Source organism: Nesoenas mayeri (assembly GCF_963082525.1).
Source record: "Nesoenas mayeri genome assembly, chromosome: 1".
NCBI classification, from domain to species: Eukaryota; Metazoa; Chordata; class Aves; order Columbiformes; family Columbidae; genus Nesoenas; species Nesoenas mayeri.
Window position 1 is genome coordinate 26,316,156 of NC_137541.1, and position 26,694 is coordinate 26,342,849.

General features: G+C 40.5%; 1 protein-coding gene across 1 annotated transcript in view; it reads left to right on the forward strand.

Annotated features, from left to right (window-relative positions):
- Window positions 1-25,841, forward strand: part of ANKRD26 (ankyrin repeat domain containing 26) — a 70,721-nt gene extending 44,880 nt beyond the window's left edge. The window contains exons 27-44 of the mRNA XM_080344776.1: window positions 783-1,021; window positions 2,252-2,401; window positions 3,365-3,398; window positions 3,630-3,768; window positions 5,210-5,390; window positions 6,964-7,147; window positions 7,623-7,769; window positions 9,472-10,425; window positions 11,974-12,126; window positions 13,167-13,321; window positions 13,520-13,613; window positions 13,899-14,033; window positions 14,621-14,698; window positions 15,560-15,841; window positions 16,538-16,773; window positions 17,501-17,747; window positions 24,022-24,067; window positions 25,574-25,841. Coding sequence (XP_080200902.1) covers window positions 783-1,021; window positions 2,252-2,401; window positions 3,365-3,398; window positions 3,630-3,768; window positions 5,210-5,390; window positions 6,964-7,147; window positions 7,623-7,769; window positions 9,472-10,425; window positions 11,974-12,126; window positions 13,167-13,321; window positions 13,520-13,613; window positions 13,899-14,033; window positions 14,621-14,698; window positions 15,560-15,841; window positions 16,538-16,773; window positions 17,501-17,747; window positions 24,022-24,067; window positions 25,574-25,722 — 3,603 coding nt within the window. The 3' untranslated portion in view covers window positions 25,723-25,841. The remainder of the gene's footprint in view (window positions 1-782; window positions 1,022-2,251; window positions 2,402-3,364; window positions 3,399-3,629; window positions 3,769-5,209; window positions 5,391-6,963; window positions 7,148-7,622; window positions 7,770-9,471; window positions 10,426-11,973; window positions 12,127-13,166; window positions 13,322-13,519; window positions 13,614-13,898; window positions 14,034-14,620; window positions 14,699-15,559; window positions 15,842-16,537; window positions 16,774-17,500; window positions 17,748-24,021; window positions 24,068-25,573) is intronic.
- The last annotated feature ends 853 nt before the right edge of the window (window positions 25,842-26,694 follow it).

The following is a 26,694-nucleotide window of genomic DNA, read 5'->3' on the forward strand; positions in this document are numbered from 1 at the left end:
GTCCTGTTCATTTCAGCTATTCATCATTAAGGGAAGATGCTTTGTGCAAATTGGGCTTTGTTTTAATGGAAATACATTAGTTATGAATAAAGAGAGAAGTGGAGAGTTGTCCTTTTTCCCCGTTTTTGGAAAACAGTCTGTGTTACTGTTCCAGTTCAACAGTAGATGGCGCTCATTTCCAGTGTCAATAATTCTCACTTCTTTGCCAGAAAAAGAAATGCGCACAGTGACTTCAATTCTGATTCTGAATCAAAGAATGAAAATAGCTTCTGAACAGGGTCTTGAATGATCTATTGATTTGCTGTGGTTTCTGCACGGTGTGTCTTCCTTGTCCTTTGCCAAAATTCCTGTTTGCTGTGAAACCATTTCTGCCTGTGCATTTGGGATCTTTTTTCTTTTTACCCTCATTAAGGAGACAGTAGCCCCGCACACTTCCATGTGATTTCTGTTGTTGTGTTTTTGCAGCTAACATTGTGCAGTCCTTCTAGCTCTTTGTCCCTCAGTAATGCTTTCACTTTTTGTTGTTCATGTTTTTAAAAAAACCTGTTGTTTTCTTTCTAAGGGCTATGTTTTTGTTATCTCTTTAATCATGAGTGAATTCAAAGTACTTTCAGTGCCTTAACACACTTTGTAGTGTAATTTTGTGAAAATGCTTCTCTGTATGAATTTTTTTTTTTCTTTGTATGTGATTTTGGAGGTAAACACTGAATTATTCTGTCTTGAGTATGGTGTTTCTTCTAGAAATACTGGGAAATACATGCAGTTTAACTTTCTTTTTGTAGGTTGAAAAGGAAAAAAACAAACAAAGATGTTTCAAAACTGAGGTGATGGCAAACCAGGAAGATCTTGATAAATTAAATTCACCACCATGCAACATTACTGATCAGCAAATGAAACAAAAGGTTACTCTAAGGAAGAAGGACTCTTCGAAAATTGAGACTGGAAACACTGCACAAGTCAAAGACGAAAAGAATTTTTCATCTGAGGAGAGGTCAAGATGCATCAAGATGCCAATGAAAGGGTAAACTAAGGAAATAATGTCTAATTTTTATTTGTACTACTACTCTAAGTATCTTTTAGGTTTTCAAATATTGTGGTAGTTGAAGTAGTTTCCTCAATGCCAAAAGGCATGCCGAGTAGTCCACTGCTTCTCAAAAATTTAAGGAAAAACAAAAGAAAAATAAAAAAAATAAAAACCTGAGCTCATAATGGAGGTTCAAATGTATTGATTTATTGCGTGCTCAAAAACAAACAAACAAACAAATTCCTGCAGATTTCCTTGTCAATACCGAGGCAAAATGCGTCTTCAAAACCAGAGCTGAAGACTGAAAAACTCCCTATTTATTTTTGTAGGAAATGGCCAACCAGGAAATAGGAACTTACAGTTTACTTCACGTTCTCCCTTTTCTAGATTATTTTAAGTGATCTTCATGCAGTTGGTGTTTTCATAAAGTCCAGATGCTCTTCGTCAGGAAAAGGGAAAAGATATTACCAAACCAAGCTCAAAAGTTTGACAAAGGCACAGATATTTTTACGCAACCCTAAGCACGAGTTTTTTTTCCTGTCTGTCCTTCAAAGGCATCTCTGCTCTAGGTACGTCCTCTAATGGGGATATGAAATATGTTTCAGCTCACCTGAGTCTAGCTCAGATTCCACATTTCTTGCTCGTTCCTAGGAGAAGGTTATTAAAATACTTGAGTGTCTTACAGAGTTGACTCCAAAGACCCTGGATTTTGTCATAGGTATTCTTCATCTCAGTTGTTTCTGGGCAGCATCTTAAGTACATCTGTTACACAGGGCTTTTTTCTGTAAAGCTACTCAGCTGATGATCTTTTTCCTTCCTTCTCTCCCCTTCCTTCTCTCCCCTTCCTTCTCTCCCCTTCCTTCTCTCCCCTTCCTTCTCTCCCCTTCCTTCTCTCCCCTTCCTTCTCTCCCCTTCCTTCTCTCCCCTTCCTTCTCTCCCCTTCCTTCTCTCCCCTTCCTTCTCTCCCCTTCCTTCTCTCCCCTTCCTTCTCTCCCCTTCCTTCTCTCCCCTTCCTTCTCTCCCCTTCCTTCTCTCCCCTTCCTTCTCTCCCCTTCCTTCTCTCCCCTTCCTTCTCTCCCCTTCCTTCTCTCCCCTTCCTTCTCTCCCCTTCCTTCTCTCCCCTTCCTTCTCTCCCCTTCCTTCTCTCCCCTTCCTTCTCTCCCCTTCCTTCTCTCCCCTTCCTTCTCTCCCCTTCCTTCTCTCCCCTTCCTTCTCTCCCCTTTGTAGTAAACTTTCCCCGAATGCCAAAGTTTCAAAGAAAAATAAAAGACAGGCTTCAAAGAAGGCGGCTGATCAGCAGATGAGCTCTTCTACTGGGAATCATTTTCAAGTACTGGATGACAGCACTTTCAGTGAAACATCTCAAGATGAAAGAAGGTACTGAATAGAAGGAATATTGGAAATAAAACTTTTTCTTGATAAAGGGTGACCTAAAAGCTAACGGGAAGTTTTGTAAACCTGAGTGCACAATGATTCTTACTCTTTCATATGACAATACTACCTGATGCCCTTTGTATTCAGAACCACTTGTTTTTAGCTTAGAGTGCTTTGAGCATACCAGCCAAGTTAATGATAAGGTCAGACGTGCACAAATTCTGAGTAATTACCTGAGTGTGAGTGTGTGCATAAATAGATATATTTTATCTTTTCCAACAGAGAGAGGAGAGACTAAAATTACTCTTCCACTGCAGGCATCTTAGTTCTTTCTGCCTTTTGAATTATTTTTTTTCCAGCTCTATCTCCTCCCCACTTCTTGCTCGCCCCAAAGTTACTGTTGTGGGAGGCGAAGTGAGAAACAGTAGGTGCTGATGCTGTCCAAGCACTGTCCAGCAACAGCTCAAGCATTGGTGTGTTATCAACACTGCCCTGGTCAGAAATTTAACATGCAGCGATGTGCGAGCTGCTATGAAGAAAATTAACTCCATCCCAGACAGACCCAGTACACCAGGGAATCCAAAATTAGGCTGCTTTCAGCTGTAAGAGAAGGATTCTCAATACTGAAAAGAGCTGAACCTCTAGATTTAAATAGCAAATGCACATAACTCTGTATCTGCTTATCTCTCTCTATATATCTGTAGCTCTGAGATTCCTGTCACCTTGGGTGAAGTGCAGAGAATAGTAATTTCAGCTATTTGCTTAATATCTCGTGGCAAAAAATAACCTTCCAATAGACATAATACTACACAAATTTTTTTCAGTCTTCAACTCCATCTAACAAAATTCTCGTACTAATTTTTAGTTTAATTCACTACTGACGTTAAGTTTCAGAGCAACCTTAGATATTGTTCATAATGCAATATAAATATTCCAGTACCAAATACTTATGTTTCTGTTTTCCAGACCTGCAGCAAAACTAGGGAGTGAAAAGAACAAGGTAATGTAAAATTAATGTCTTAATAAATAGCTTGTGTCAGCTTTCAATCACTTAGATGGGAACAGTGTTTATGTAGTGGTCAACCAGATGCACAAATTACTGCTAGTATGCAGCTTTGTAATATTTGAGCCGAATCTATGGACTGTGAATGAGGGTAATGCATCATTCATGCATTTGTAATGATGTGTAATAGTATATAGTTGTATACAGAAAGTATTTTGTTCTTTGTAGGTCAGCACACAAATGGATGTAACTGCTGACCGTGATTTAGTTTGCTCATCTGACACAACTTCAGCAGATGCTGAGTTACCGACTTCAACCTACAAAGAGGCGATGCTGCTGTTAGAACAGCTTCACGTGGATCATACGGGTATGTTTTCAAGTCACTTTGTCTTCAGCTGTTACAAGTTCCTCTTTTCAAACACGATTGCTTTGTATGCTATTTTAGTTTTCTATTTTGATCTAACAGTTCTTTATGATTAGAGATCACTCTCAAAAGATGTGAAATTATCTTGCCTAAGGTTAGAAGTCTGCCTGTCTTTTCAGCAAACATGCCTTTATCATTGGTTCTCTGTCTGATCAGAGCTGGAGAAGCAGGTTCTTGAAAAGTACTGTTCAGCGACTCCTAATGCAGTCATCAATAGTTACCAAGATCCTCTTTATATCCCCTCAATAGCTAATTACAAATAGTGCAGGAAAATAATGGCTTTACTTAAATATTTTATATAGGTGTATATATATATAAAATCAACTGTCATAAGATGCTTGCATATATTCAAACAATGTTATAGAAGAATAGGCATCACTATGTCTGTTAAACTATGCTAAAATTTTTTTAGGCAAGGGTTAGCCTTGGCTAACAGCCAGACTCCCACCCAGCTGCTCTCTCACTGCCCCTCCTCAACAGCACAAAATAGGATGAAAAATCTTGAGGATCAATACAAAGGCAGCGCTCTCGCTTATCAGTTACTGTCACGGGCAAAACAGACTCTACTTTGGGAAACTTAACTTTTTACCAATTAAAATAAATTTGGATAGTGAGAAACAAAGACAGAATATTAAAAGAACACTTGCTCACCACCCCCTTCTCAAGTTCAGCTTCAGTCCTTCACCCTCGACCCCCCTACCGCTCCCCAGGCAGCGCAGGGAGGCTGGGCGCTGCAGTCAGGACACAGCAGCTGCCCTCTGCCACTGCTTCTTCCTCAAACTTTTCCCCTGCTCCAGTGTGAGTCCTTCCATGGGCTGCAGGCCTTCAGGGAAACATCTGCTCCAGCCCGAGCTCTCTGTGGGCTGCAGATCTTCAGGAAATATCCACGGGCTCTGGCATGGGGTCCTCCACAGCACTGCATTGGGTATATCTGCTCCAGCATGGTCCTCTCCAGGGGCTGCAGGGAAGTTCCTGTTCCACCATGGTGTCTCCATGGGCTGCAGGGGAATCTCTGCCCTGGCACCTGGAGCACCTCCTCCACCTCCTTCACTAAGCTGGGTGTTGACAGGGTTGGTTTCCACATTCTTTTCCCCTTATTCTCTGCCCGTGTGGTGCTTTTGCCCTTTACTAACTGCATTTTCCCTGAGGTGCCACCAGCCTGAGGTTCAGCTGTGCCCTGCGTTAAGTCCATTGGAACTGGCTGTGTTTGGCATGGGGCAACCCCTGGCATCTTCTCACAGAGACATCCCCACTACCTGCAGTCTTCCCACTACCAAAACCTCACCACCTACACCCAGTGCAGTAAAAGCTTTAAATAATGTATACATTGGGAAGTATTTGTGCATATGTGCAGCTTTGCAGGTTTTTTTCTATCTCCAAATAGCTTCTGCTATTTTGTTGAAACTTCAAAACATACTTCTTGAATATGAACGGATAATAGAACATGAAAAAAATCGATATTTGGCTGTCTGGAGAGAAGTAAGGAAACTGGAAAGTGAAAAGGAGTCGTCACAATTAAGAGCAGAAGAGACTCAAGAATGGAAGAACGATATTCAGAGTCTTAAGTATGTAACCTTGTGTTCTGATAATGTGTTATCTTGTCGGTGTTTCTGTTTCAGAAGATGCTGATGGTACAGGCGATAGGATGAAAAGATTCTAGTCTTCTGTGTTTGGGTTTTTTGCTATAAGGGACACACTGTCAGGGGAAAAAATGCCTGGCTATTTGTTCCATGTAAAAACTTCTGGATGTTGTTTAGACTTTTTTTTTTTTTTTTTTTTTTTTAATAGCCAGAGAGGAAAGGAGAGCACCTATGGGAAAATGCGGTTTATAAGAGAGAGAATTGCATGACATCTCTGCAGCTTCTCTTGGTATATAATATTAGGAATTCTGGTAACTCTAGAGTGCGACTCAGAGCAGAGCTTAGAGCATTTTTTTGCTTGCTTGTTTGTTTATTGGAAAGGTGAAATTTGGGATTGCCCCTTCCCTCATACTCCTGAGCTAGACCTGGATGGTGTGGGGTTTTTAACCACGTTCACGTCACTTCAGACAAGAGTGGCCAGCAGCATCATAGGACATTCAGCAAGGACAAATGCAGAGCCCAGCACTTGGGAAGGAGGACCCCCTTGTGATGACTCAAAATTCTCCAATATCTTTCGACTACAAAGAATAAAAATTTTCATTCTAAAGAAAGTCTGGGTGCAATGTTAACTTTACACTTGTAGAAGCTATCAGTTTTGTGAAATTACACTAAAAATTGTATGTAAAGCTTTTTCCTTGCAATATAAACCATGCAAATACAAATTGTTACTGTCAGTCTTTGAAATAATTTATTGGTGGTTGCTAATACTTGTTTTGCAGAATTTCTAAAGCAAATTCTGAATTGGCAGCTCTTTATGTGAATACTTTTGTGTGACTGTTGCAAGGATATCAGAAGAATATTGAAAATAATTAACAAACATAGAACTGCTTCCTTGTTTGCTCTCCATGGACACACCATGAACCATTTTATACCATGTTGGTGCTTATTGCTGATTGTCTCAGTTAGTAAAAAAGTTGACATTCCCTAAGGCTTTCGTGATAAATGAGCTTCAAAATTAAATTGCTCTTGTTTCTCCTAGATATAGGTCCCTTGAGGTTTAAAACTAGTTTTACTCATGTTAAGCATAAACCCTATGCATTTCTAAGTCTGCTTTTGAATACTGACTTCATTCTTGAGGAAAGAGAAACTGCTTGCTTTTCTTCTGGTCAGCAATTGTTTTAGACTTACAGAAGACTTGCTACAAAACTGTTGGATCTTTCACAAATAGGTGGCATATTGCTTCATCAGTATTACTTGCAATCACTAAATCCATGACGTGGAGGCAATGCTCAGCATATTAAGAGAATGTAAAGAAATCGTAGTAAAAGTTGGATGCTTTCATCTGATAAGACAACAAATTCCTTTTGAATGAATTGTTTGATACCATGGGTAAGGGAATGAAGTTAGAGTTGTTTAAAACATTAGAAATGACAGTAAAAATATGAAAACTGAAAAAATTTAACATTTTCATGGTTTGAGCTGTCTCTGCAAGTTCATAACGTGCAATATACTTTTTCTATTGGTGCTTTATTTCTCAAATACTCTTGTTAAATCCCAGACGTACTTTGGAACAAGAAGAGGAAAAGAGGCTCAGAGTAGAAACTCTATATGAGAAAACAAGCGAAACACTCAGAAAGAAAGAAGATCAATATTGTAAAGAAGTGGAGGAGAAGCAGCAACTTGAGTTACGCTCAAGGAATTTGGAAATGGAGCTAATAACACTGAGAAAGCTCTTGAAACAGGTATGTTGAACGAATTACATATTTGTCTTCTCATTTGCTGCTTCTTTTTAATTGGAATTGGATTCCAGTATGCCTAAAGAAAGGAGGCAGTTTGTTCATGCCAGAGGCATTGGATACCTATTGCCAAATCTTGAGGACAGTTGGGAACAGTTGGTTCACAGATGGTCTGGTGGTTTGTTAGTGTTTGGTTTGGGTTGGTTTTTCTTTGCAAGTTCATGATCCCTCTTCTCTCTTTTAAAATTTAGTTTTCATTTGTATTTCAGGCAAAGCATGACAATCAGTTCTTTTTCTAAATTACTATAAGACGTTCTGTATTCCTTCATTTTTTTCAGAAGAAAATTAAAATTTCTTATTTATAGATGGGTTATCATGACTTGAGAAGCAAAAATATTTGCCAGGATACCAAGGAGAATGTGAAGATACTGCTAGCTCTGATTTTTCTAAAGATGCAAGTAGTTTAATTGTATTTCTGTAGGTTGAAGAAGAGCGTGATGAGACACGGAGACTGCTCTCTCAGGAGAAGAGCGCCAGAGCCCTGCAAGAAGAGATTTTGAACCACCACCTTTGGAGGCAAAAGGAACTAGAGGAGGAGGCAAGAAGAACTATTGAAAAAAATGCAGAGGTAAGCAGATTTTTTTCTGATTTAATTGAATTTCGCCATGTTTGGTCTAAAGTCATAACAGATACTGTATAACTTTTTCTGCTTCTTGATGGATTATTTACAGTTCACCAGCATAACTTAACTTTGTACACACCTTTCCTGTTTTCCCTTATGCCTTTGAAGTTCTGGAAAGTAGCATTGGTCCTGTACGTACCTGAATTGTACATGCAAGTCAAAACAGCGTAGTGTCTCTATTAGTTTCCCTTAAGCTATTTGTTATTTTTCATTTGATAGATATTTTGTCGTCAGTTTTTAAGATTTCTAGCATTGAAACACGAGCTACTTGTGTCAAGGGAATGTGACCAGGAAGAAAGTTCTTTGACACTTACTCTTTGTGTTCCCATTACTTACTTGTTTTGGTGTTTCTTGGGTTTTTTTAATGACTTATTCTTTTATCGGACTTACTTCAAGTATGCCTTTTGCACCTCCACGTGCTAAAATTTTGTGAAGGAATATCAGCAGTGGATTAAACTCTCTATAGACAGAATAATTGGAGGAGAAAAAGCAATCATAAGCACTGTATAAAAATAATCCTGAAAAGAGTTTGCTAAATTTACTACAAATATGCAGTGCTTGGTAGAATTATTTGTTCTTGGCTGTTGTGTGAGCCAACACAAGGAGGTCGCAGGAGCAACCACGAACCGCAGATGAAATGCAAAGAGTAAATTTGTTTTCATTCTCTCGCTCATGGGGGTGATCTCCAAAAGGCCCCCAAGCAACCAGCACTGCTCCACAAGCGGGGATGCTGGCACTGCAGAGGTCAGTCCTTGCTAGAAGTTCTGCAAACCTGCTGGTTTCACCTGTATTATAAGGATTGAAGCAGGCCTAGTTTTTATGTGCTTTGATCTTTCTCACAACAAAGCAGGAATCTCAGGCGTATTTGATAAGGTGCCATTGAGTTTCTCACAGGCCTGTTTTATCCAAACACAGAGGGTTCTACTTGTCAAGCACACAAGGCCAGAACAAAATTACTGTGATCTATGTGCTTTTCTACACACCAGCTACAGTCGCTTGGGCATATTTACAATTCATCTCCTCACCAATCTTCCATTATTGGGCAGCAAAGCTGTAGGAATATAAATGTAGGCTGAAAACGCTTATGTGGAAAAAAAGGGTATGTACATATCTATATGTATATATATAAAAAAATACATAATAAATGGCAAAAATAAAAGACGGCTTTCCAGGGATGATTATGTTGTATAGCTGACTTTCAGTAATGCAAAAGGATAAGTTTTAATACGGTGTTTGAGAAGGAAAATGCCCTTTTTAGCTTTGTTTTTGCGAGATTTGTAACACAGCTAAATTAGCCTTAAAGGGAATATTTTAAAGGCATGCACATTAAAGAAAACATTTGTCATTTTAAAAGCTTTATTTATGAGATGTTTTAAATAATTTTATTATTTGGTTGCTGGTTTAAGAAAAAATGTATTGCATGTTTAGGATGTTCACTTACGTTTTAAGGGTATGTTACACTTCCATTGTGTGTATACATTGTACATGTACATGGGTTCATAGACTAGCTTGTGTATTACCTGAAATTTCACTCTCATCTTTGAAGTCATGCTTCAGTATTAGAAATTTTAAAATGCAGTTTAGTGCTGAAGTGGGTTTGTATGTTCATTTCCCAACTGGCTATTTATTTATGTTCCCTGTCATTCAGGAATCTGACACGGAGAGAGAAAAGGATCTGTTGTACAAAAATCAGTTACTGCAAGATGAGATTACTAGGTTAAGAGTAGAAGTGGATCAAGTAAGACTTAGGCATCAGGAGGAAGAAGGAAAATATTTAGAGGAAAATGAGACCTTAAAAGAAAAAAACGAAGATCTCAAAAAGCAACTTAAACTGAATGAGGAAGCTTTAGCACAAACAGTTTTTCAGTACAATGGACAACTGAGCTTATTAAAGACAGAATCTGCAGTGCTAAATTCCAAACTCGAGCAGACGAAAGAAAGCAAAGACAGACTAGAGACAGAAATTGAATCATTTCGCTCCCGCCTGAACACTACAGTTCAAGAACTCGAACGTCACCAGTCATCAAAAAGTGATGTCGAACGAACGTTTCAGAGAGAGCGCGATGAATGGCTTTGCTTGCAAGACAGACTCCAGCGTGACCTCTCTGATGTGCGAGAAACCAACAAGAGCTTGTCTCAGCAGCTGAGTAAAGCTGAAAGCAAGGCTAATAGTCTAGAAAATGAGCTTCACCAGTTGAAACAAACGCTCAGAGAAAAAACATTGCTTTTGGAAATGACACAAAAAGAATTAAGTCAAGCCCAGAGTCAGGCAAAGGAATGTGATCATGCTCGACAACTTGAGAAAGATCAAGTAAGCAAATTCATAATAAAGCAGGAATCCATGCAGGAGCGACTGGCCCACCTCCAGAGTGAAAACCTGTTACTCCGTCAGCAACTGGAAGATATGCAGAACAAGGGGATCCTCAAAGAGAAAGTAGTGAATGATGTGCAGGACCGGTTTAATGATATTTTCAGCAAACTCAGAGCTGATACTGAAAAGCAAGTTTATCTAGTAGAAGAGAGAAACAAGGAATTAAATGCCAAGTGTACCGATTTAAGAGAACAAGTCTTTAAATATGAGACTGACAAAGTAGAAAGAGAGGTAAAGTATACGCTTACAAAGAACAATTTAAAGTTTGTCAGTTCTTGAAATTCTTTTATGTTTCTGAAATGTATCAGGTATAAGTTATGTGCATGGGCTCAAATAATGCTGTTTTATTCTGGTTTGCCTTGTTTCTCTTGGAATATGGAAGGTTTTGGCGAACAGGATGTTACTGCTCAGATCTGAGCAGTGAACAGAACACAGGTATCTAGGTCTAAGCTTTGGTCAAGAAAGGTGATTCTTCTCTAGAACTTTTTTCACCTTTTCTTTAGTCCATTTTTGCCCTGTGGAATGATTTTAATTATTTAATGGGTTTTATCTATGTATTGCACTGATAACACAAGTAAGAGTGGTATAAAGGGAAGAACAATCCAATATGCAAGGGTTGAGAAATGAAGATGCAGACAAGTGAAGCGGTGGGGGATACATAAAAAAAAAAAATGCTTTTCCATAAGTTGCTATCAAAATTGAAGAGTATTAGTAGTGTCCAGTGTTAATTTATGGATGTTTTTTGGGGGTTCTAAGGTCCTGCCTGGTCCTCAAGAAGTTCATTTCAGACACTGACCTAAGCTTTCTATTCTCAGTTTTATGATGTGTAGCCATATTTAAATGTGTTCTTTCCTTGTGACTCTGTGAAAGACTAATTATCTGGACAGAAGACTCATTAGGACATCTGCTAAACTATCTTTCTGCAAATTCACACAGTACATGAATATGGAACATGCTCCTATGCAGAGCACTAGCATAAAATTATGTCCCTTAAACATGCAGGACACGTGTTGCTCCCATTTCTGCATGCAGATGTTTTTTGTTGGGAAAAGTGATGGAAAAGAATAAAGACAGGGAGATAGGGGGTAGGAAGGGAGGCAGGGGAGCTGTAGGTAATGGGAGAATGCATCCAGACTTTTGTAAATCTAATCTGCCAGTATAAAGGCAGTTGTTATTTTTAAATAAACTCAGTAAGAAGACCGCAAGAGGATGTGATTGAGCATGTACTTAAAGTGTATCTCAAAAGAGCTTTCAGATAGATATATTCATTATAGAATCAAAGAATCATTTCAGTTGGAAGCGACTCTCAGCATCATCGAGTCCAACCATAATCTAGCCTAAATCTAGCACTATATTTGTGTAGTGGATGAACAGAACCAAGGACAATCTAATACAAAGTCCTGCCTTTGGTCATCAGAGTAATATCTGCAGTCGAACTATCGCTCTTGTATTGCAACAGATTTCGTTGCCTTTTGTTAGAAAAAAAATACATTATTTGCAGCATGTGCTGGTGTATTGTTCCAAGAAGATTAATACTTGAGCCTTTTGTATGTATTAGGAAACACAAGTCCTCATGAACAGCTGCTGATAGTTTGGAGGTGCTCAGCTGAGTAGGATGAAGAGAGGTCATCATCTGTGCAGATGCCTGCTGGTGGCAGGCAAGAGTTCATACCTTTGAGTTCAATCTGAAGGCAGGTCTAGTTGTATAATCAAATAAGTGAAGGCATATTTCAGAAGGTTCTTGCAACCTTCTTCATGCTCATTTACCTGTTTCACTAGGGCATGATCAGACAGCTGCAGCAGGAACTTGCTGATGCTCTTAAAAAGCAATCTATGTCAGAGGCTTCACTTGAAGTTACTGCACGTTACCGCAGTGACCTTGAAGAAGACAAGCTGCGCCTGCAAAAGGAATTGGAAAAGGTTAAAACCAAGGTACATCATATCTGTAACTATATGACTAAATCTAAGGGTGGCTTTTGAAAGTAGGAGTGATTCTCAAAACCCTAGAAAAAACTTCAACAGAACAGATTTAATGTGTGAATGAATTGCACTGTTTTATGAAGTTAATGTCCAAATCTTTGACATGAGAATGCTCTGTCCTTACTTGGAAAAAGGTTTCTGTTTCCTAAGTTGCTTTGCAAAATAAACTGATGTGTCCATAGGTTATTTAGTTTGGTTTGGCCAAGCAGGTTGTCTGGTTTCTGACGAACACTAGGAATCCTGGACTGCTCCATTTGGGCGTTTTTATGCTGTCTGTGCTTTTTTTTACCTCCCCTGCCACCAGATGCTGTCAATTCTGAATGCTTTTGTAGCTTATTCTGCATATAATTTGTTTGGGTTTGGTTTTGGGTTTTTTTTGTTGTTGGTGGTTGTTTGCTTTTGTTTTGTTTATTTTATTTGTTGTTTGGGGGGTTTGTTTACTTTTCCTTATTTTTTTATCTCTTTTTCTCTCCCTTCTTTGGCCCTGCTCTAATTTGGCATCCTTAAGCAGCCTTCTTGCAAACGCACTGTAAGCTACTTTCTGAGGCAGGGCCACCTGTGGCAGTGTTCCTATGACCACTGAAGTATAGAGGCCTCATCTAATCAGAAATCATGTTAATCTTTGTTGTGAAGGCCCTTTAGGAGAAGGATGAACTTTTCAATTCATATTTTTAGTGGAGGAGCAAACTAGCAGATACAATACAAAGAGTGTTACAAGTCACTGAAAGGCTTGGAGGGGCAGTGTTGGTGCTTAGAAATGTGCTGTAAGACATCAGTGCAGGGATGGGAGAGGCCAGTTTGAAGATGCTGCAGTAACACAGTTTGTGGTCAGTTGCCAGTAGAAGCCAAGGTTTGAATGTATTGAAATGATGATGGTTCTTGGAGGAGAGGGTGTGCATACACACATGCAGTACTTGTATTCTTCAGCAGTAGTTGACTCCTCTCCATACAAGCTCACCTGACTACTGTGGATTCTTGCTGTGATTTTGCAGTTGTGGGAGTTGGAAGAAGAGCATCTTCAGTCAGACCACCGTGTTCATGGCTTGAAGATTGCTTTGGAAAATAAAGAAAAAGAAGTTCAGGGCTTCCTCTTGGCATCTTCTGGGGCTAATACAGCCATAAAACAACTGGAAGAACATGTGCAACGGTAAGAGAATAACTCAGTGAAGCCAGCCGTCTGTTGGTTTCTGGGACTTTGTGAAAACAACAGGAGAGCCTTGTTGCATCACAGCAAGTTCATAGACAATTTTCAAGGATGCTTTTGTTTTTGATCATGTTATTTCACACTGTTCTTTCACAAGTGGTGCTCTGGATTTCTGTAACAAGACCTTTATTTCTTTTTAAGCCTCGAAATGGAAAATGCCAAGTTGGAAGCCACACTCCAGCAGCAGGGAAATAAGATAGAAGCCCTTCAGCGAGACCAGCAAACCTCTGCATCAGTAAGCTGGTCACAAAATTGCATTTTGTTAGCTCCTGAGCCTAGTTAACTATTTCTGTGGGGAACTATTAAGATGAGGTTTTCCGGGAGAGCCTAGGGGAGTTCAGTTCCTGTGTTCTTTCCAATACAGGATTCTTACCTCTGAGAGGTAAGGATTTAGCACAAATATGCTGGTGTCACTCTTGTCTGCGTTAGACCTGTTGTAACATCAGATGCTCCTCCAGACACTCATGGCAATGTGTACTATTAAACGTATTCATCAAGTTAACTCATGGAAATTCCACAGGGGATATTGATGCCAGGCACTCTGTGCAGGGGCCTGACGGGCATCATCAGACTGGGACAAAAAATTACACTCCAGAACATCTGCTGTGCTGGATTGCTTTTCCTTTGGCCACTTGGTATGTATTTCCATGAAGCAGTGAAGAGGAATGCCTGTGGTATCATTTGCAGAACTCAGTGTGAGCCTTGGAATTTCCCAGTGCCTCTATGCAGTGGTTAATTTTAGCTCAGATAAGGTGCTTTCATCAGTGACCTTTATGAAGCAAATGATTCTTGTATTGTAAGCAGTGAGCTCGGCTTCTTGCTATGACTCTAGCTGTTAGTGCTGAAGAGATTTTGAAAATAACTAGGTGTGAAAGTTGACCTTTGTACTGATACTGTCAAAGGAGGGAAGGGAGTCACAGTGCTGGTCCTTCCCCTTTGGTTAACAGGGCATGATTTTCAAATGTACTGTGGGTGGTTAAAACTTAATACTTGTTTTCGCTGAAGATTCTTGATATCCCACATGATGTTCTCTTTCCATAAAGCAAAAGGCAGAGGTGATGATTGCTAACAATTTTACAGCGGCACCAAACTAAGGCTGTTTTGATCGTTGGTGCTGGTTGTAAATGCTATAGGAATAAAGGTGTGAAGAGGTATATGTAATATTCATTTTTGGTAATGGGGTGTAAACTTCAGCCTGGAAAGTCATAGTGTGTCGTCTTGTTTCTTACAATGCTTCTGTAGATTCATAACCGCCTGGAAGACTTAATAACTAGCTTACGGACAACACAGGCAGCTGCAGAGGACCACCACCAGCAGCAGGTACCTGACTGGTTTTGATGAATGACTGGTTTAGTCTTTGAATTTTTTGTGTGCAGGCAGTTGATGAAAGCAAGACACATTCCTGTGTGATCTACTCTAGGTGTACCTGCTTTAGCTGGTGGGTTGGACTAGATGATCTCTAGAGGTCCCTTCCAACTGCAGCCACTCTGTGATATCAAGTGGGCTGTGTAGGCACAGTGCAGCTGACAAATACCCTCCTGGTTTTAAGGCAAGGCAGGGTCAAGGGAAAAGGCTGTGAATTTCTTCATTCCGCTGCTGCTGTGTTTTGTATCTGTGTTGTGGTGTGCAAGATACTTGTGCTCATCGGCATGATTTGCCTGATGAATTATTTCTCCCATGCCATGAGTGGGAGTGAGCAAGTGGCTGTGTGGTTCTTAGCAGCCTACTGGAGTTAAACCATGGCAGACGATGGACAGAATGAATGTTGGGGGCAGCAGGGAGATCTGTGGTTGAAAACTGAGAGGAGACTGAACTTAGGAGGCCAATATTTTCTTGGCAGTTTTGTCAGAGGTTGCCCATGAGACCATGTCAACTTCTGTCATGAGACCCAGTATTTCACCTACTCTGTAAGGACACTTGAGAAGGTTGTACACCCTGAGGATTTTTTAATCTAAGCCTTTGTGCTAAGGTTTTCATGACCTTCTGTGTATCAGTAGACATTTCTTTTTCTTAGAGAATGCCGCTAAAAGCTTCTAGTCAACTTGCGTTCTTTATACTTGAACTGAATCAGCAAGTTCTATTCCACTCAAATGTATCGATCTGTTTGGTTTTTTTTGTTGTTGTTGATTTTGGTTTATTTTTTTCTTTTTTGTTTGTTTGTTTCTTTTTTGCTGTCTACAGGTTGCTGAACTTTCCCAGCAGTTGGAGGTAGAATCTAAAAAATGCAAGGAGCTAGAAGCTGAAAATCAGGATTTGCGAGAAGAGGTGTCCACCATGCATGAAAACCATCAAAAACTGGAGACAAGCAAATGCCAGCTGATAGAAGAGGTGGCTAACCTGAAACATCGTTTGGAGACTAACATGGTGGATCACAACCATATAGAACAATATAAAAAAGAAGTGGAAGAACGAGCTGAACAAGAAATAAGACAAAAACTACAAGAAATCAATCTATTTTTGCAGGTAAGTGAATTTCTTGTGTGTGCCTGTAGTCTCAATTATATACTTCTGTTGTGGTGATAATTTTTTAGTATGTTATTTTTGGTTCCTGATTCTGTGTGTTTGTGCTGTACTTCTTCTCCCACTGCCCTTCAGCAAAGACGGGAAATACGGTTGGGCAATGGTGCTTTCACGTGTGAGTAACGTGCCTGCAGGGCGCTGAATCCAAAGCTTGCCCAGGGTGGCTTTCTGTTTTGCAGTTCTTGGGCAGTATCACTGTCTGGCCTTCTTCTTACTGTTCATCCTTGAACTCACTATTGACACTTAGAGTTGTCATGGCCAGACATACAGGTCCTGCTTTGTCATTGTACAGGGGAAAGCATTCAGAAAAGAAGTCACTGAAGTTGTACAGGGGGTGGAGGTGAGGGATCCTCATAATTTCTTGGAGGAATCCTTTTCTATATGCCTTGTTCTACAGAGACAGTGTTCTTTCGATTAGTAGCTTTGATGAGTAATGGTTCTAAGAAGGGGTTTCTTTTGGAATGAAAAAAGCTATGTAACGTGGTAGTTCCAGAGTTCTGCCTTGATTGCGGATGGTAGGGAGGAGGCACAGTTGCCTCACTGAGTAAAGCTGGGCCCTCAAAATTGCATACAAGAAACTGACTGGTGGGGAGTCTTCTGTTTTCTTTGCGGTGGTTCAAAGTGCATTATCTCCTTCAGACGCAGGCAGCCTCCCAGGACAGATTAGAACAAATCAGAGCCAGTCATCATGCTTCCCTGAGAAAACAGCTGAAACACAGAATTAGAGATCTTGAATTTGAATTGGACAGGATAAAAAATATCCAACAAGACAATGTATTTCAAAAAGAATCCACGCAGGCAGAAGTGAAAAGGTACAAAGAGCTGTATCTGGAGGAGGTGAAAATTAGAAGATGCCTGGCAAATAAACTGGAAAGGTAAGTCCACGCTTTTTTGGAGTGGTAATAAGATACTTTTTCCTCATACATTTTCCTCCTAAAATCCCTCTTCTATATCTGGTTAGTATTATATATGTACACATAAGATGGTGTATTGTGAGGAAAGTACCTTAAGACCCTTCCCCTTTATTAGAACTGTCTTAATTTCTCTTTAGTGTTCCAGCAATAACACCACCGATCATGGCATTACTAGAGGATTTTTTAAGTTGGTTGTGCTTTAACAGACAGCCTTTTTGCTAATCTCTAATAATCTCCTCCTCTTATTCTGTCTATGGCAGAAAAGATAAACTTGATGCTTGAATGACAGGCTCTTCAGGCAGCAGAATTTGATTCTGTGAAGCAAAAGAAATCTTTTCTGGGTTCCATTTTAGCACCATGTCTGAGGTTTGAGCTTTCCTTGGGAAAAAGGAGAGTAGCCCAGAGTTCTTAGGCACATGACATGCCTTTCAGAAGCAGCGCTGTAAACACACAGCATTCACAGGTTGCTGACAAGTCCAAAGTGTTGGTAACTTGCTGGTCCTTATAGGTAATGTGACTTCTTAGAAATAGGCTCTCCAAAAAACCTCGGATCAAATTATATTCTTGTTTTGGACGGTCTTAATCCCTTCCACTTTCAGAAGTCAAATAATAGTCAAAGACCTGGAGGTTAACTTTGTGGAAGAGTTACTCCCACAGGTCATTCTTTGTATGCTTCTGAATGTTTCAGAGCTAATGAGAAACTCGCAGAAGCCAACGCACATCTCCTTCAGGAACGCCACAGAAACAAATCTCTCATCGCAAGCAGCATCGTCACTGGAGGTGTGGCTCCAAGTCCAGTTCTATATTCAACTGAACTGGGACATCTTGGCAACAGTTTGGCATTGAACAGAAGTTTGAGTCTAGGAGGAAGCTTCCTAAGCCCTGTTGGGAGCACATTATCATCAAGAAACAGGGTTGAAGCCTATGTGGCTAAGGTAAGCATGTTAAAATACTGTTCTCAACTGCTGCTCAAGAGTATCTGTAAGCAAGGTTATTCTGCCTTTTAGCCTAAAGCTAGAATCCATTTGTAGTTCCAAACCATATGGTCTAATAAGCCAAAACAACTGCTAATCCCCAAAACAGTACAGAACTATACATGGTAGAAGTGAAGACTTCTGGTCATCAGGGTTGTACAAACACCCAAGACTGCTCAAAGACTGAAAACTACAGAAATCTAAATAATGAACTGTGTTACTACATTATTTTACAAGAGAAACTGTGATAAAGAATACCATGGCATAGGAAGTTCCCAACTAATCCCTTCATTAAATGTTCATGTATAGTGTCTATGACCTACTTAAAATGGCTAACTTGAGGATAAGTGCAAAATCCCATCAGACATCTTTCTTCCCAAAACATTTTCCTTCTTCACTCATCTTCATTCTTGCAATTTCTTCAGTGGAACTTGTTGAGTGTATTAACACCAAAGGGATGCTTCAAAATAGGGTGATATGAGTAGGATCACTTTATCTTTCAATGCAGGATGTATACTATGCATAGGAGTAATTTGGTTTTTAGTTCCTGCTATGTGTTATTACATAAAAAGCTAAAATTAATGACTCCTCAGGAAGTCTTCACAACTTTCTAATTTTGCAGCAATGCCGCAACCCCTACAATACCTCTGGTCAAAGTCTGCCCTGCCATCAGCAGTCACTGTGACAGCAGATCCCTCACAGAATGGTGAACATTATGTAATGAGATTTGGAAACCACATGTCAATAGTTGTAATCAGTTTCCTACCTAGCAGAGGACTGAGACATGGACGAGCTTCTCTGTTCAGTCTGTGTTGTGTCCCCCACGTATTCCGTTGTTGAATGAATGTGAGAAGTATTCATTCATTTCTGAGTCCCTCTCAGTTCAGTGGTCCCAGCCACACTGGAAAGAACCCATTTAGACAGTGTGTCTACGTACTGCACCTGGTTTGAGAAAAAAGGCACAAAGCAGTGTAGGTTATGCACAGCAGTGGCAGCTGGAGATCAGCTTTTCTGTATCACCGAGAATGTGGTTCCGAGGTCAAAAAACTTATTAGTCCAAACTGTAGTTAGGACTGCACCATCTGCGGGGGCTATTTGGTGTGCTAGCAATAGAAAGGAGAAAAAATTCAGGGACCCACTGCAAAAGTGCAATAAGGAGAAGGCTGGAACAAGACGGGCAGGGAGCAAGGGACAAGTGAGGAAAAAAAAGCATAGAGGTGGGTGCAAGAGGCTAAAAGAAGAAAAAGGCAAAGGAGAAAACCATCCCACTTCTAGGAACAAAGCTGCCCTAGTTGAAAAGAAAAGTGTTGCCAGTTTTGCCTTTTTTGAAGAAGAAACAGGGAAAAAAAGACAGTGAAAGCAAAGAAGCGGGAGTACTTGGTGCTTCTTAACTGAATTACAGCGCCACTCTTCAGATATTTCTTTCTGTTGTAATTTTCCAGAAGAAACTGGAACTCTCTGGGCATCTCAAAGTTTTGTCAGTCTCAAGATAGATACCTTTACTAGCTTCCTAGTTTCCCTTAAGTATGTTACAGAAATTGAATGTTTTAAAAGGCTCTTTGATAGCTCATTGGTTTTATCCAGTTGCTAATATATGCAGATATATATTTCAAATCTTTGTATGGGCTGCTTCAACATTTTGTGAAAAGTAGTTCCCAAATCTACTTGTGGAAGAAATTTGAGGTGATTCGAAGGAAAGCGTGCATGAGATTGAGAATGGTGATACTGTTCTCATGCGGTGTCCTGACTTCAACAGCATCTTCCATTTTGTGATGGGTTGCTATGCTGGGGAACACATTTAGGTTTTGGTACTGCGTTTGGAGGTGTCACTTGGAAAGATTTAAAAATCAGAACGAACAAAATACCCTCAGCCTTGAGCAGACTTTCCAAGAAGTTGAAGAACAACTATGTATGACATTTCCCCAGTCTCCAATTGCTGATATCAGGTATAGGACTTAGTTCTCTCTGATCTCATTTGCTACCTACAGCAAATTTTAGGTTGGTTGTTGTCATCAGAGGAGCTGAGGATAATTGGCTTTTACCATACACAGTTTGTCTTCTTGGAATTCGTTTTGACTTCTAATACAGTATTAAATTCTAAAGTTTTCTTCCTTGAGTGAATGCGAGTATAACTCTTGCTAAAACCTCAGAGAACTTATACATTTCTTAGCATTTCTACCTCTTTTCCAGCTTTGTCTGAAGAGAAGCTCAGCATGCATATTCTCCCTCAATCAAAGCAGAAGGCTGGTCTCTGGGACTCAATGAATTTATCTTCCCTGTTACTAAATCCGGCTGCACATCCTTTCATGATATTTCTTTCTGTAACCACTAGTTAGGGAACAACTGAGACTAATTGGAGTAGCACTGTCTGTAGCCTCAAGTCACTCAATGTCCATTTTATTCAAGAAAGCCTTAAAACCTGATATTCTCTTTCAGAAAAACAGGGTTCTGAGAGGTGCAGGGGTTGCTAGAGGACATGCATCTAAGTAGGTATTTCACTTAGGACTGCTGCTTAGGTTCCCTCAACTGGGTGCAGTACGATGTGAGCAGTGCTTGAAACTATACCATATCTCTGAGGAACTGAAAGTCCAGGATTTGTGACACGTGCATCTAACAAAACAGGACTGAATTGGAAAATAAGGCTTTAAGTCGGGAAGTAACAAATTTGGTGTTTCTCCCAGTAGCTTACTCAAGGTGAGAAAGGCTCTTTGCAGCAGCAGAGATGCCATTCATAAGAGGAGGATGTTTATGTAAATTGGGTTTGTGCAAAAGCTTTGAAATAACTTCAAGGGCAAGGAGGGGAAAATACTTCACACTGCTCTTATTCAAAATATCGCTTTTAATTCTTTGTCCGTGTTGGAAAAAGTTTTGGTAAATGATGCTGATTGCAAACAAGAGGAAGAAGTGTTCCTTTGGCAAGTGGGCACAGTTGCATCTTTTAGATGTAATTAGGAATTTGGAGTTTAAAGGCCTGAAAGATTGCAGTTTTGCTAAAGCTCTGCTTAACGTGAGAGGTGAATGTCAGTGATCATGCATATAGCATTATGTTTTGATAATGGTCATGTTGCAAGCTAAGCAAAAAATGAGCATTTTTCTTTAAAAAAAAAAAAGGTGTTCCTTTAGAGTATAGCCCCTCCCCCCTTATTAAATAGATATGCTACAGACATTAATAACCTTAAAATGGAAATGCACAAGTATCTTGAAAAATACGAAAAAGTCCATATCGACACAACCTCATGGACGGTAAAATCCCCATCACGTGCCAATGCCTTTGGGTTTTTTCATTGTTTTTATTTTTATTAGAGGTCCAGGAATGAGGAATAAAGCACTTGAAAAACTCTGTGCCTGTAATTAGGAGCAGTGACTAGCAGCTGGCAGTTCACTGTCTTCTGGAGGGAGGTGGGCTGAAATTTGTTTCATAGCAGGACTTGTCCTAAGAAGGATGTACGTGTGTATTGCCTGTCCCTTACAGCAGTACAGAGATCTTTGACAGGGCCTTTTCGTCTTTTGATTATATGGTTTACTCATTCCCAAACTACTCACGAATTGGCGTGTCACCAGCTGAATCAAGCAGATGAAACACAAATATGAGGGACTGTTAATGGTCTGTGTCTCATAGTTTGGCGCTGCTGCCTTAGTCCAGAGACTAAGGCAAGGAATGTCTGCTGAAAGGTGATTTTGGGGACTGGAATCCCGTTGTTAGGTTTAACAAATGTCAAGCTTAAATCCAAACAGCTGTGCCAAAGGGTGGTGCAAATTCAAGTGGGTGTCTTGACATAGAAAATAGTAGTGAACTCTGCTAGCTGCAACCAGTGTGAATTAGTGGATTTGTGAAACTAGTTTTCCAACATAATGTGAGAAAGGGAATGTCTGCCTCCTGTTCTCTCAATTTCCGTTCCTTTTCTGATTTCATTTTCCATCGGCACTCTTGTATTGTAGCAGTCTTTGTATGGTTTGCTTTTTTCACTTCATTTACATGCAGGCCATGTTCTTATTACTTCCTGAAGACCTTTGAACTTAAGGCCATTTTTCTTTCTTCTTCAGCTCCTTAATCAAAAATCTGTTCTTCTCTCTCTTCTCTGCAGCCAGATACATGACAAGGTTTGTAGCCACTATCGTTTAATGTTGACTGCTGTTTTATACTGGAAATGTTTTGTCTATTCCTGCTGCTCGGTTTTGATTAAAACTGACTGATGCATTCATGTTTTCCTCATACTGCAAATATTTTGAACTTGTTAGTTTGTCCAAGTGAAAGAATGGCTGCTGCAGAGTACTTTCATGCCTTACGTGTTTGTCATGTTATGGCTTCTGTGGTAGTTAACCCTCTGTGAGATGACAGTGTGTGGATTTCATCTGTTATAATGGAACTTCTTTAAACCATAGGAGTAGGCTGGTTTACCCTCCTTGCCAGTTTACCCTTCTTGTGTGTCAGGGGATCCTTTCTCCCCAGGATTTTGCTGCTGCTTGAAAACAGAGGTTTGGGGATTTGAGGGGGGTCCTTTTCTGTTGTTCTTTCAGCTCTGTGCTACCCTTTTTTAGTGATGAAGGCACCAGCTATTCCAACAAAGTACCACTGAGTGGTTCTTCTCCTGGAGGAGCTGGTGCATTTGGTCACAGCCATCCCTGTAGCCCTGGAGAGAGGGCCCTCCCCTCCTCTTCTCTGGCCCTTGGAGTTACTGCCTGTCGCTGTTCCTCTTGTGAAGGTCTGCAGAGTGCTTCCCCCCCGAGGCTCTTGCTCTTGCTGTACATTGTACAGTGTTTCAGCTCTTTTTCTGCTTTGTTTTGATTTTTGTTGGTATGTTGCTAGATAGCCTCCTCATTTCATAAAATACTTCTTCCCCCAGGAATTCACTAATAACATGAGAACCATAGAATGGGTGAGAATAGAAGTGGCCTCTGAAGGTCACCTAGTCCAACCCCATCCCTACTGAGAGCAGAGTGAGCCATCGTGTCCAGACAGGTTTTGTACATCTCCAAGGACGGACACTCCACAGCCTTTTCTGGGCAACTTGTTCCAGTGTTGGACCACACTTAAAATTTGGAAAAACAAAACATTATGTTAAAATGAAATTTCCTCTATCTCGATTTGTGCCCGTTCCTCCTGTTCTTTTACCTGGCAAGACTAAGAGTCTGGCTCCATCTTCTTAACTCCCCCAGCAGGTATTTATACACATAGATGAGGTCCCCCCAGCTTTCTCTACTCCAGTCAAGAAGCAATCGCAGCTCTCCAGCCTCTCCACATAGCTCACCTGGTCCAAGCCCTTCAGCATCTTCATGGAAGATGCATGGTATCTATTTCGAAATTCACTTCCACATGTCATGGTCCTGATGGGAAAAGATGTAGGAGTCACAAATTTCATCAAATGTAAACAACAGCATATAGTGCTTGGACTATGACTCTTTGAAAGATCCTGTTTCTTCTTACGAAGACTTTGAAGTCAGAATCCTAAGTGAGAATAAGTTAATTGGTACCAATAACCCCCTTCTAGGGGAGAAACGAGTAAGTGCTCCTTTCTAGTGGTCCAACTTGATTTGGGCAACATAATAAAATACACAGCACTTGCTGGGCGGAAGCTGTAGCTGTTGCTATCATTTCTTGGTACAAAGGTGTCAAGAAAAATGTGTGAGTTTATGTTTTCTATATATGTATGTCATGATATTTGCAATAACAATAGAGAAAAGTCTTGGCGTGATCTGTAGGAGCTCTTTCCGTTTTCCATCTTAAGATGGAGAAAAGAATATTGGGGCATGCTTTTTTCTATACGATAGGACACGTCCATCCTGCAGCAGCTGCTGTTGTGCCTTTTCTCTTAGGAAGTTCCAGAAGCCAGCCTTGGCTGGATTTGTCCTTTGGATGATCTCTGTGCATATCTCAGCATTTAGCTGACACTCTGCTCATGTGTTTGATGACAGACTTTAGCCAGACCTTCATTGTAATAATTCCACTGTGCTTTCTTCCTGTATGTTTTTTAAATGCCCAGTTATAATCCAGCAGGTGAGCTACAGGTTGTTTTGTGCTAGTTAATATTGCTCAGTAATGGGAATGTTACAACCTGCCTGACCAAGAGTTTCTCTTCATTAAAAAAATCAGACCCCAAACCAAGACATCTCTATTTGTTATGATCTTTTAAGGCTTTTTCATGTTATGTTTGCGTTTTAAGAATGTTTTAGAGTTTTAGTGCTACAAAAATGTAGCTGTTAAAATATTAACTATATATTTTCTGTATAATTCTAGGTACGGCAGGAACTGGATGAAAGAATCACTAAAGAAATTGAACAGGGTAACGTATCATTATGTCAGGCATGTTTTTAAGGAAAAAGATGACTGTTCCTAACCCTTGAAAAGAATGGCTTGGAAGCTGTGAAGTTCCCGTTCTAAGCACAGATTTTCTTATTTTTTTTCTGCTAGCTTTCCAGTTTGGACTTGAATGTGAGACCTTCCTGCTCACCAGAATATTGTGCAGGAAGTTATGTGGTTGCCTGAAAAAAAAAAAAGAAGAAAAGGCACAAAGACAACTAACTCATTTGCCCCACACAGATCCACTCAGCTTAAGCTAAAATCACCTTTCACGAGCGTTAATCCTCAAGCACAAACATCAAACGTAAAAACAGCCCTGGGATAAGATTTTTATAGCTTCAGCCATCACTGCTTCTTCCCTGTACCTCAACTGCATTCAGCTCTAAACCACACCATACACATTCTCTGCTGTTAGTTCTTAATGTTTGCTGTCTACTATTCATTGCTTCTATTTGTAGCTTATGTCTTGCAGCCTTTTTTGAAGAATATAATCAGTGACAAAATATACCCTTTCTTTAGGAAAAGTTAATTCCGTAGTGTTTAGGCACACACGAGTTTAAATACTTGTAATGCATAGCATAAAATACATGCTCTATAATATGAGGCCAGGTGTCCAAAAAGGAATTTCACCTCTTTCATGACAAGTGGTCCCCCAGAGTCACCACTTTGCAGTGGCTGGTGCTATTTGAAAGCAAGTAGGCCCTGAGAACATTTCCTTCTGTTTCTGTATGCTCTGAATAACACAGAGAGTGTTCACCTGTGGCCTCAGAGCTATTTCCATGTGTCCGAATGGACACAAAGTCATTGCATCGTGTCTGCATGCGTTTTGAACGTAGTTGTGTGTCTGGTAGGAGTCATAGAGTGTGCTTGGTTTGGGCACCTTGTCTAAAAAACGTGACTGGGGAAAGATGGCAAAGGTGTCTTTGCTTTCACGGATTATGTTTTTTCATGGAGGAAAGAGGGTTTTGCCAGGGTGAGTTACAGAAATGCCCCTCAGAGAAGGTGCCAGGCTGGGAGACTTGGCCTGACCTGGCTGCGCTGGACAAGCGTTGGTGTTTTCACAGCCAGATTCTTTCCAGTTTGTCACAGTGGATGCAGAAGCTGGTTTTTAGGAGTAACGTTCCAGTAAATTACTGGTTTGAACGTTTAAGGAAAACAGACACTTGAGGCTGAAGAGGCCTGCAGGGGGCTAAATTCAGCGCTGCTGTAATCAGGTGGATTCCCTGAAGATGTTCAGCGTGGAACCTCTGGAATTGCTTTCACTAGCTTTAGAAATACTGCTGACTGATAAGCACATGAGGGGAAAAAAACAACAAAAAGTATTTCTTCCTTTGTGCCTGGCCCTTTCGTTGTTATGTTCCCTTGGAAGTTTTCAAACCTCTTTCTGGACGGTAGTTTCTTCAGTTACCCCCTAATGTTTTTACAGTGATTTATTTGGCTGTGTCTACTGGAAAAGTAACACCAGCAATCTTGTCTCTCTTCTCCCCAGCCACTGCTGAACTTGAAACTGGATCTACTGGAGCTTCTCCCGTGGGATCCACTGATAGATCTTCAAAAAATGTCCATGTTGACCAGGATCCACTTAGCAGGGCAATACTGGAGTACCGTGATGTTTTAACCAAAAATTATCTGATCTGAGTAAAATGCTAGGGAAAGGCTCTGGAAATCCTCTCTGGTTTCCCATCCCATGGTTCAGATGTGAAAACGTGTTTATTGTACTTTGAATGCAAACGTGTTTATCGCAGTTTGAATATAAGTTCTAAGTCTGTTTAATGAATGTCAAGCACATTGCACTTACCTGTTGGTTTATTGATGCAAAGTTTTATTTTGCACTTGCAATAAAAACCATATCTATTTTTTTTCGTACTAGCAGATTGACGAATATTGATTCTTGAGCTTGACAGAACTGTCAAATGTTTCTTGCTAAGGTAGATGGATTATTTTGCTCCACTCTTATTCTGCGTTTTAACAAAAACATTCCCTTTGTTCTGTTTAATACTTTGTGTTTTACAGTGTTCTCAGTGTTACTTCGATGCTTAGGGCATTATGTGATGTGCTTTGAGCCTGCTGCTTCAGTCCTGATGCAGTGAATGTTTCTGCTGCTGAAATGGAAGTTTTACCAGTATTTGAGCTGGAGAACAGGGCACTTTACTTTGCTGGCACTTTATGCACCTTAGCTTTATAAGTACTGTGAGTGTATAGTAGTGCCGAGAAAGTTGTTACGTGGTCTTTTTGGTATGTTGATTTTTGTGTGGGCTGTCTCCGGACTTCCACCTCTGTCCGAGAGGGCAGGAGGTCCATCTCCTTTTGGGGGGTACCTTCCTGGGGTCTTTCCGACTGGCACGTCAGGGTGTTACTACACCAGTCGATCTCCCTTTCGCACTCCCTGATGGACCTCAGCGTCTCAACCTCCTCCTTGAGTTTCACAACCATGTCGAGCAGATCTTGCACCTGCTCGCACCTCACACAGGTGGAGTGCTGGCCTCCCTCCCCCGGCAGCAGCAGGCTCTGGCACTCCCTGCAGCCAGAGACCTGAATAGCCACCGTTTGGGACAGAACCTCCGTCTGCGTTGCCACCGTCTCCTGGAGGCTCTTCTCCTGGAGGCGACC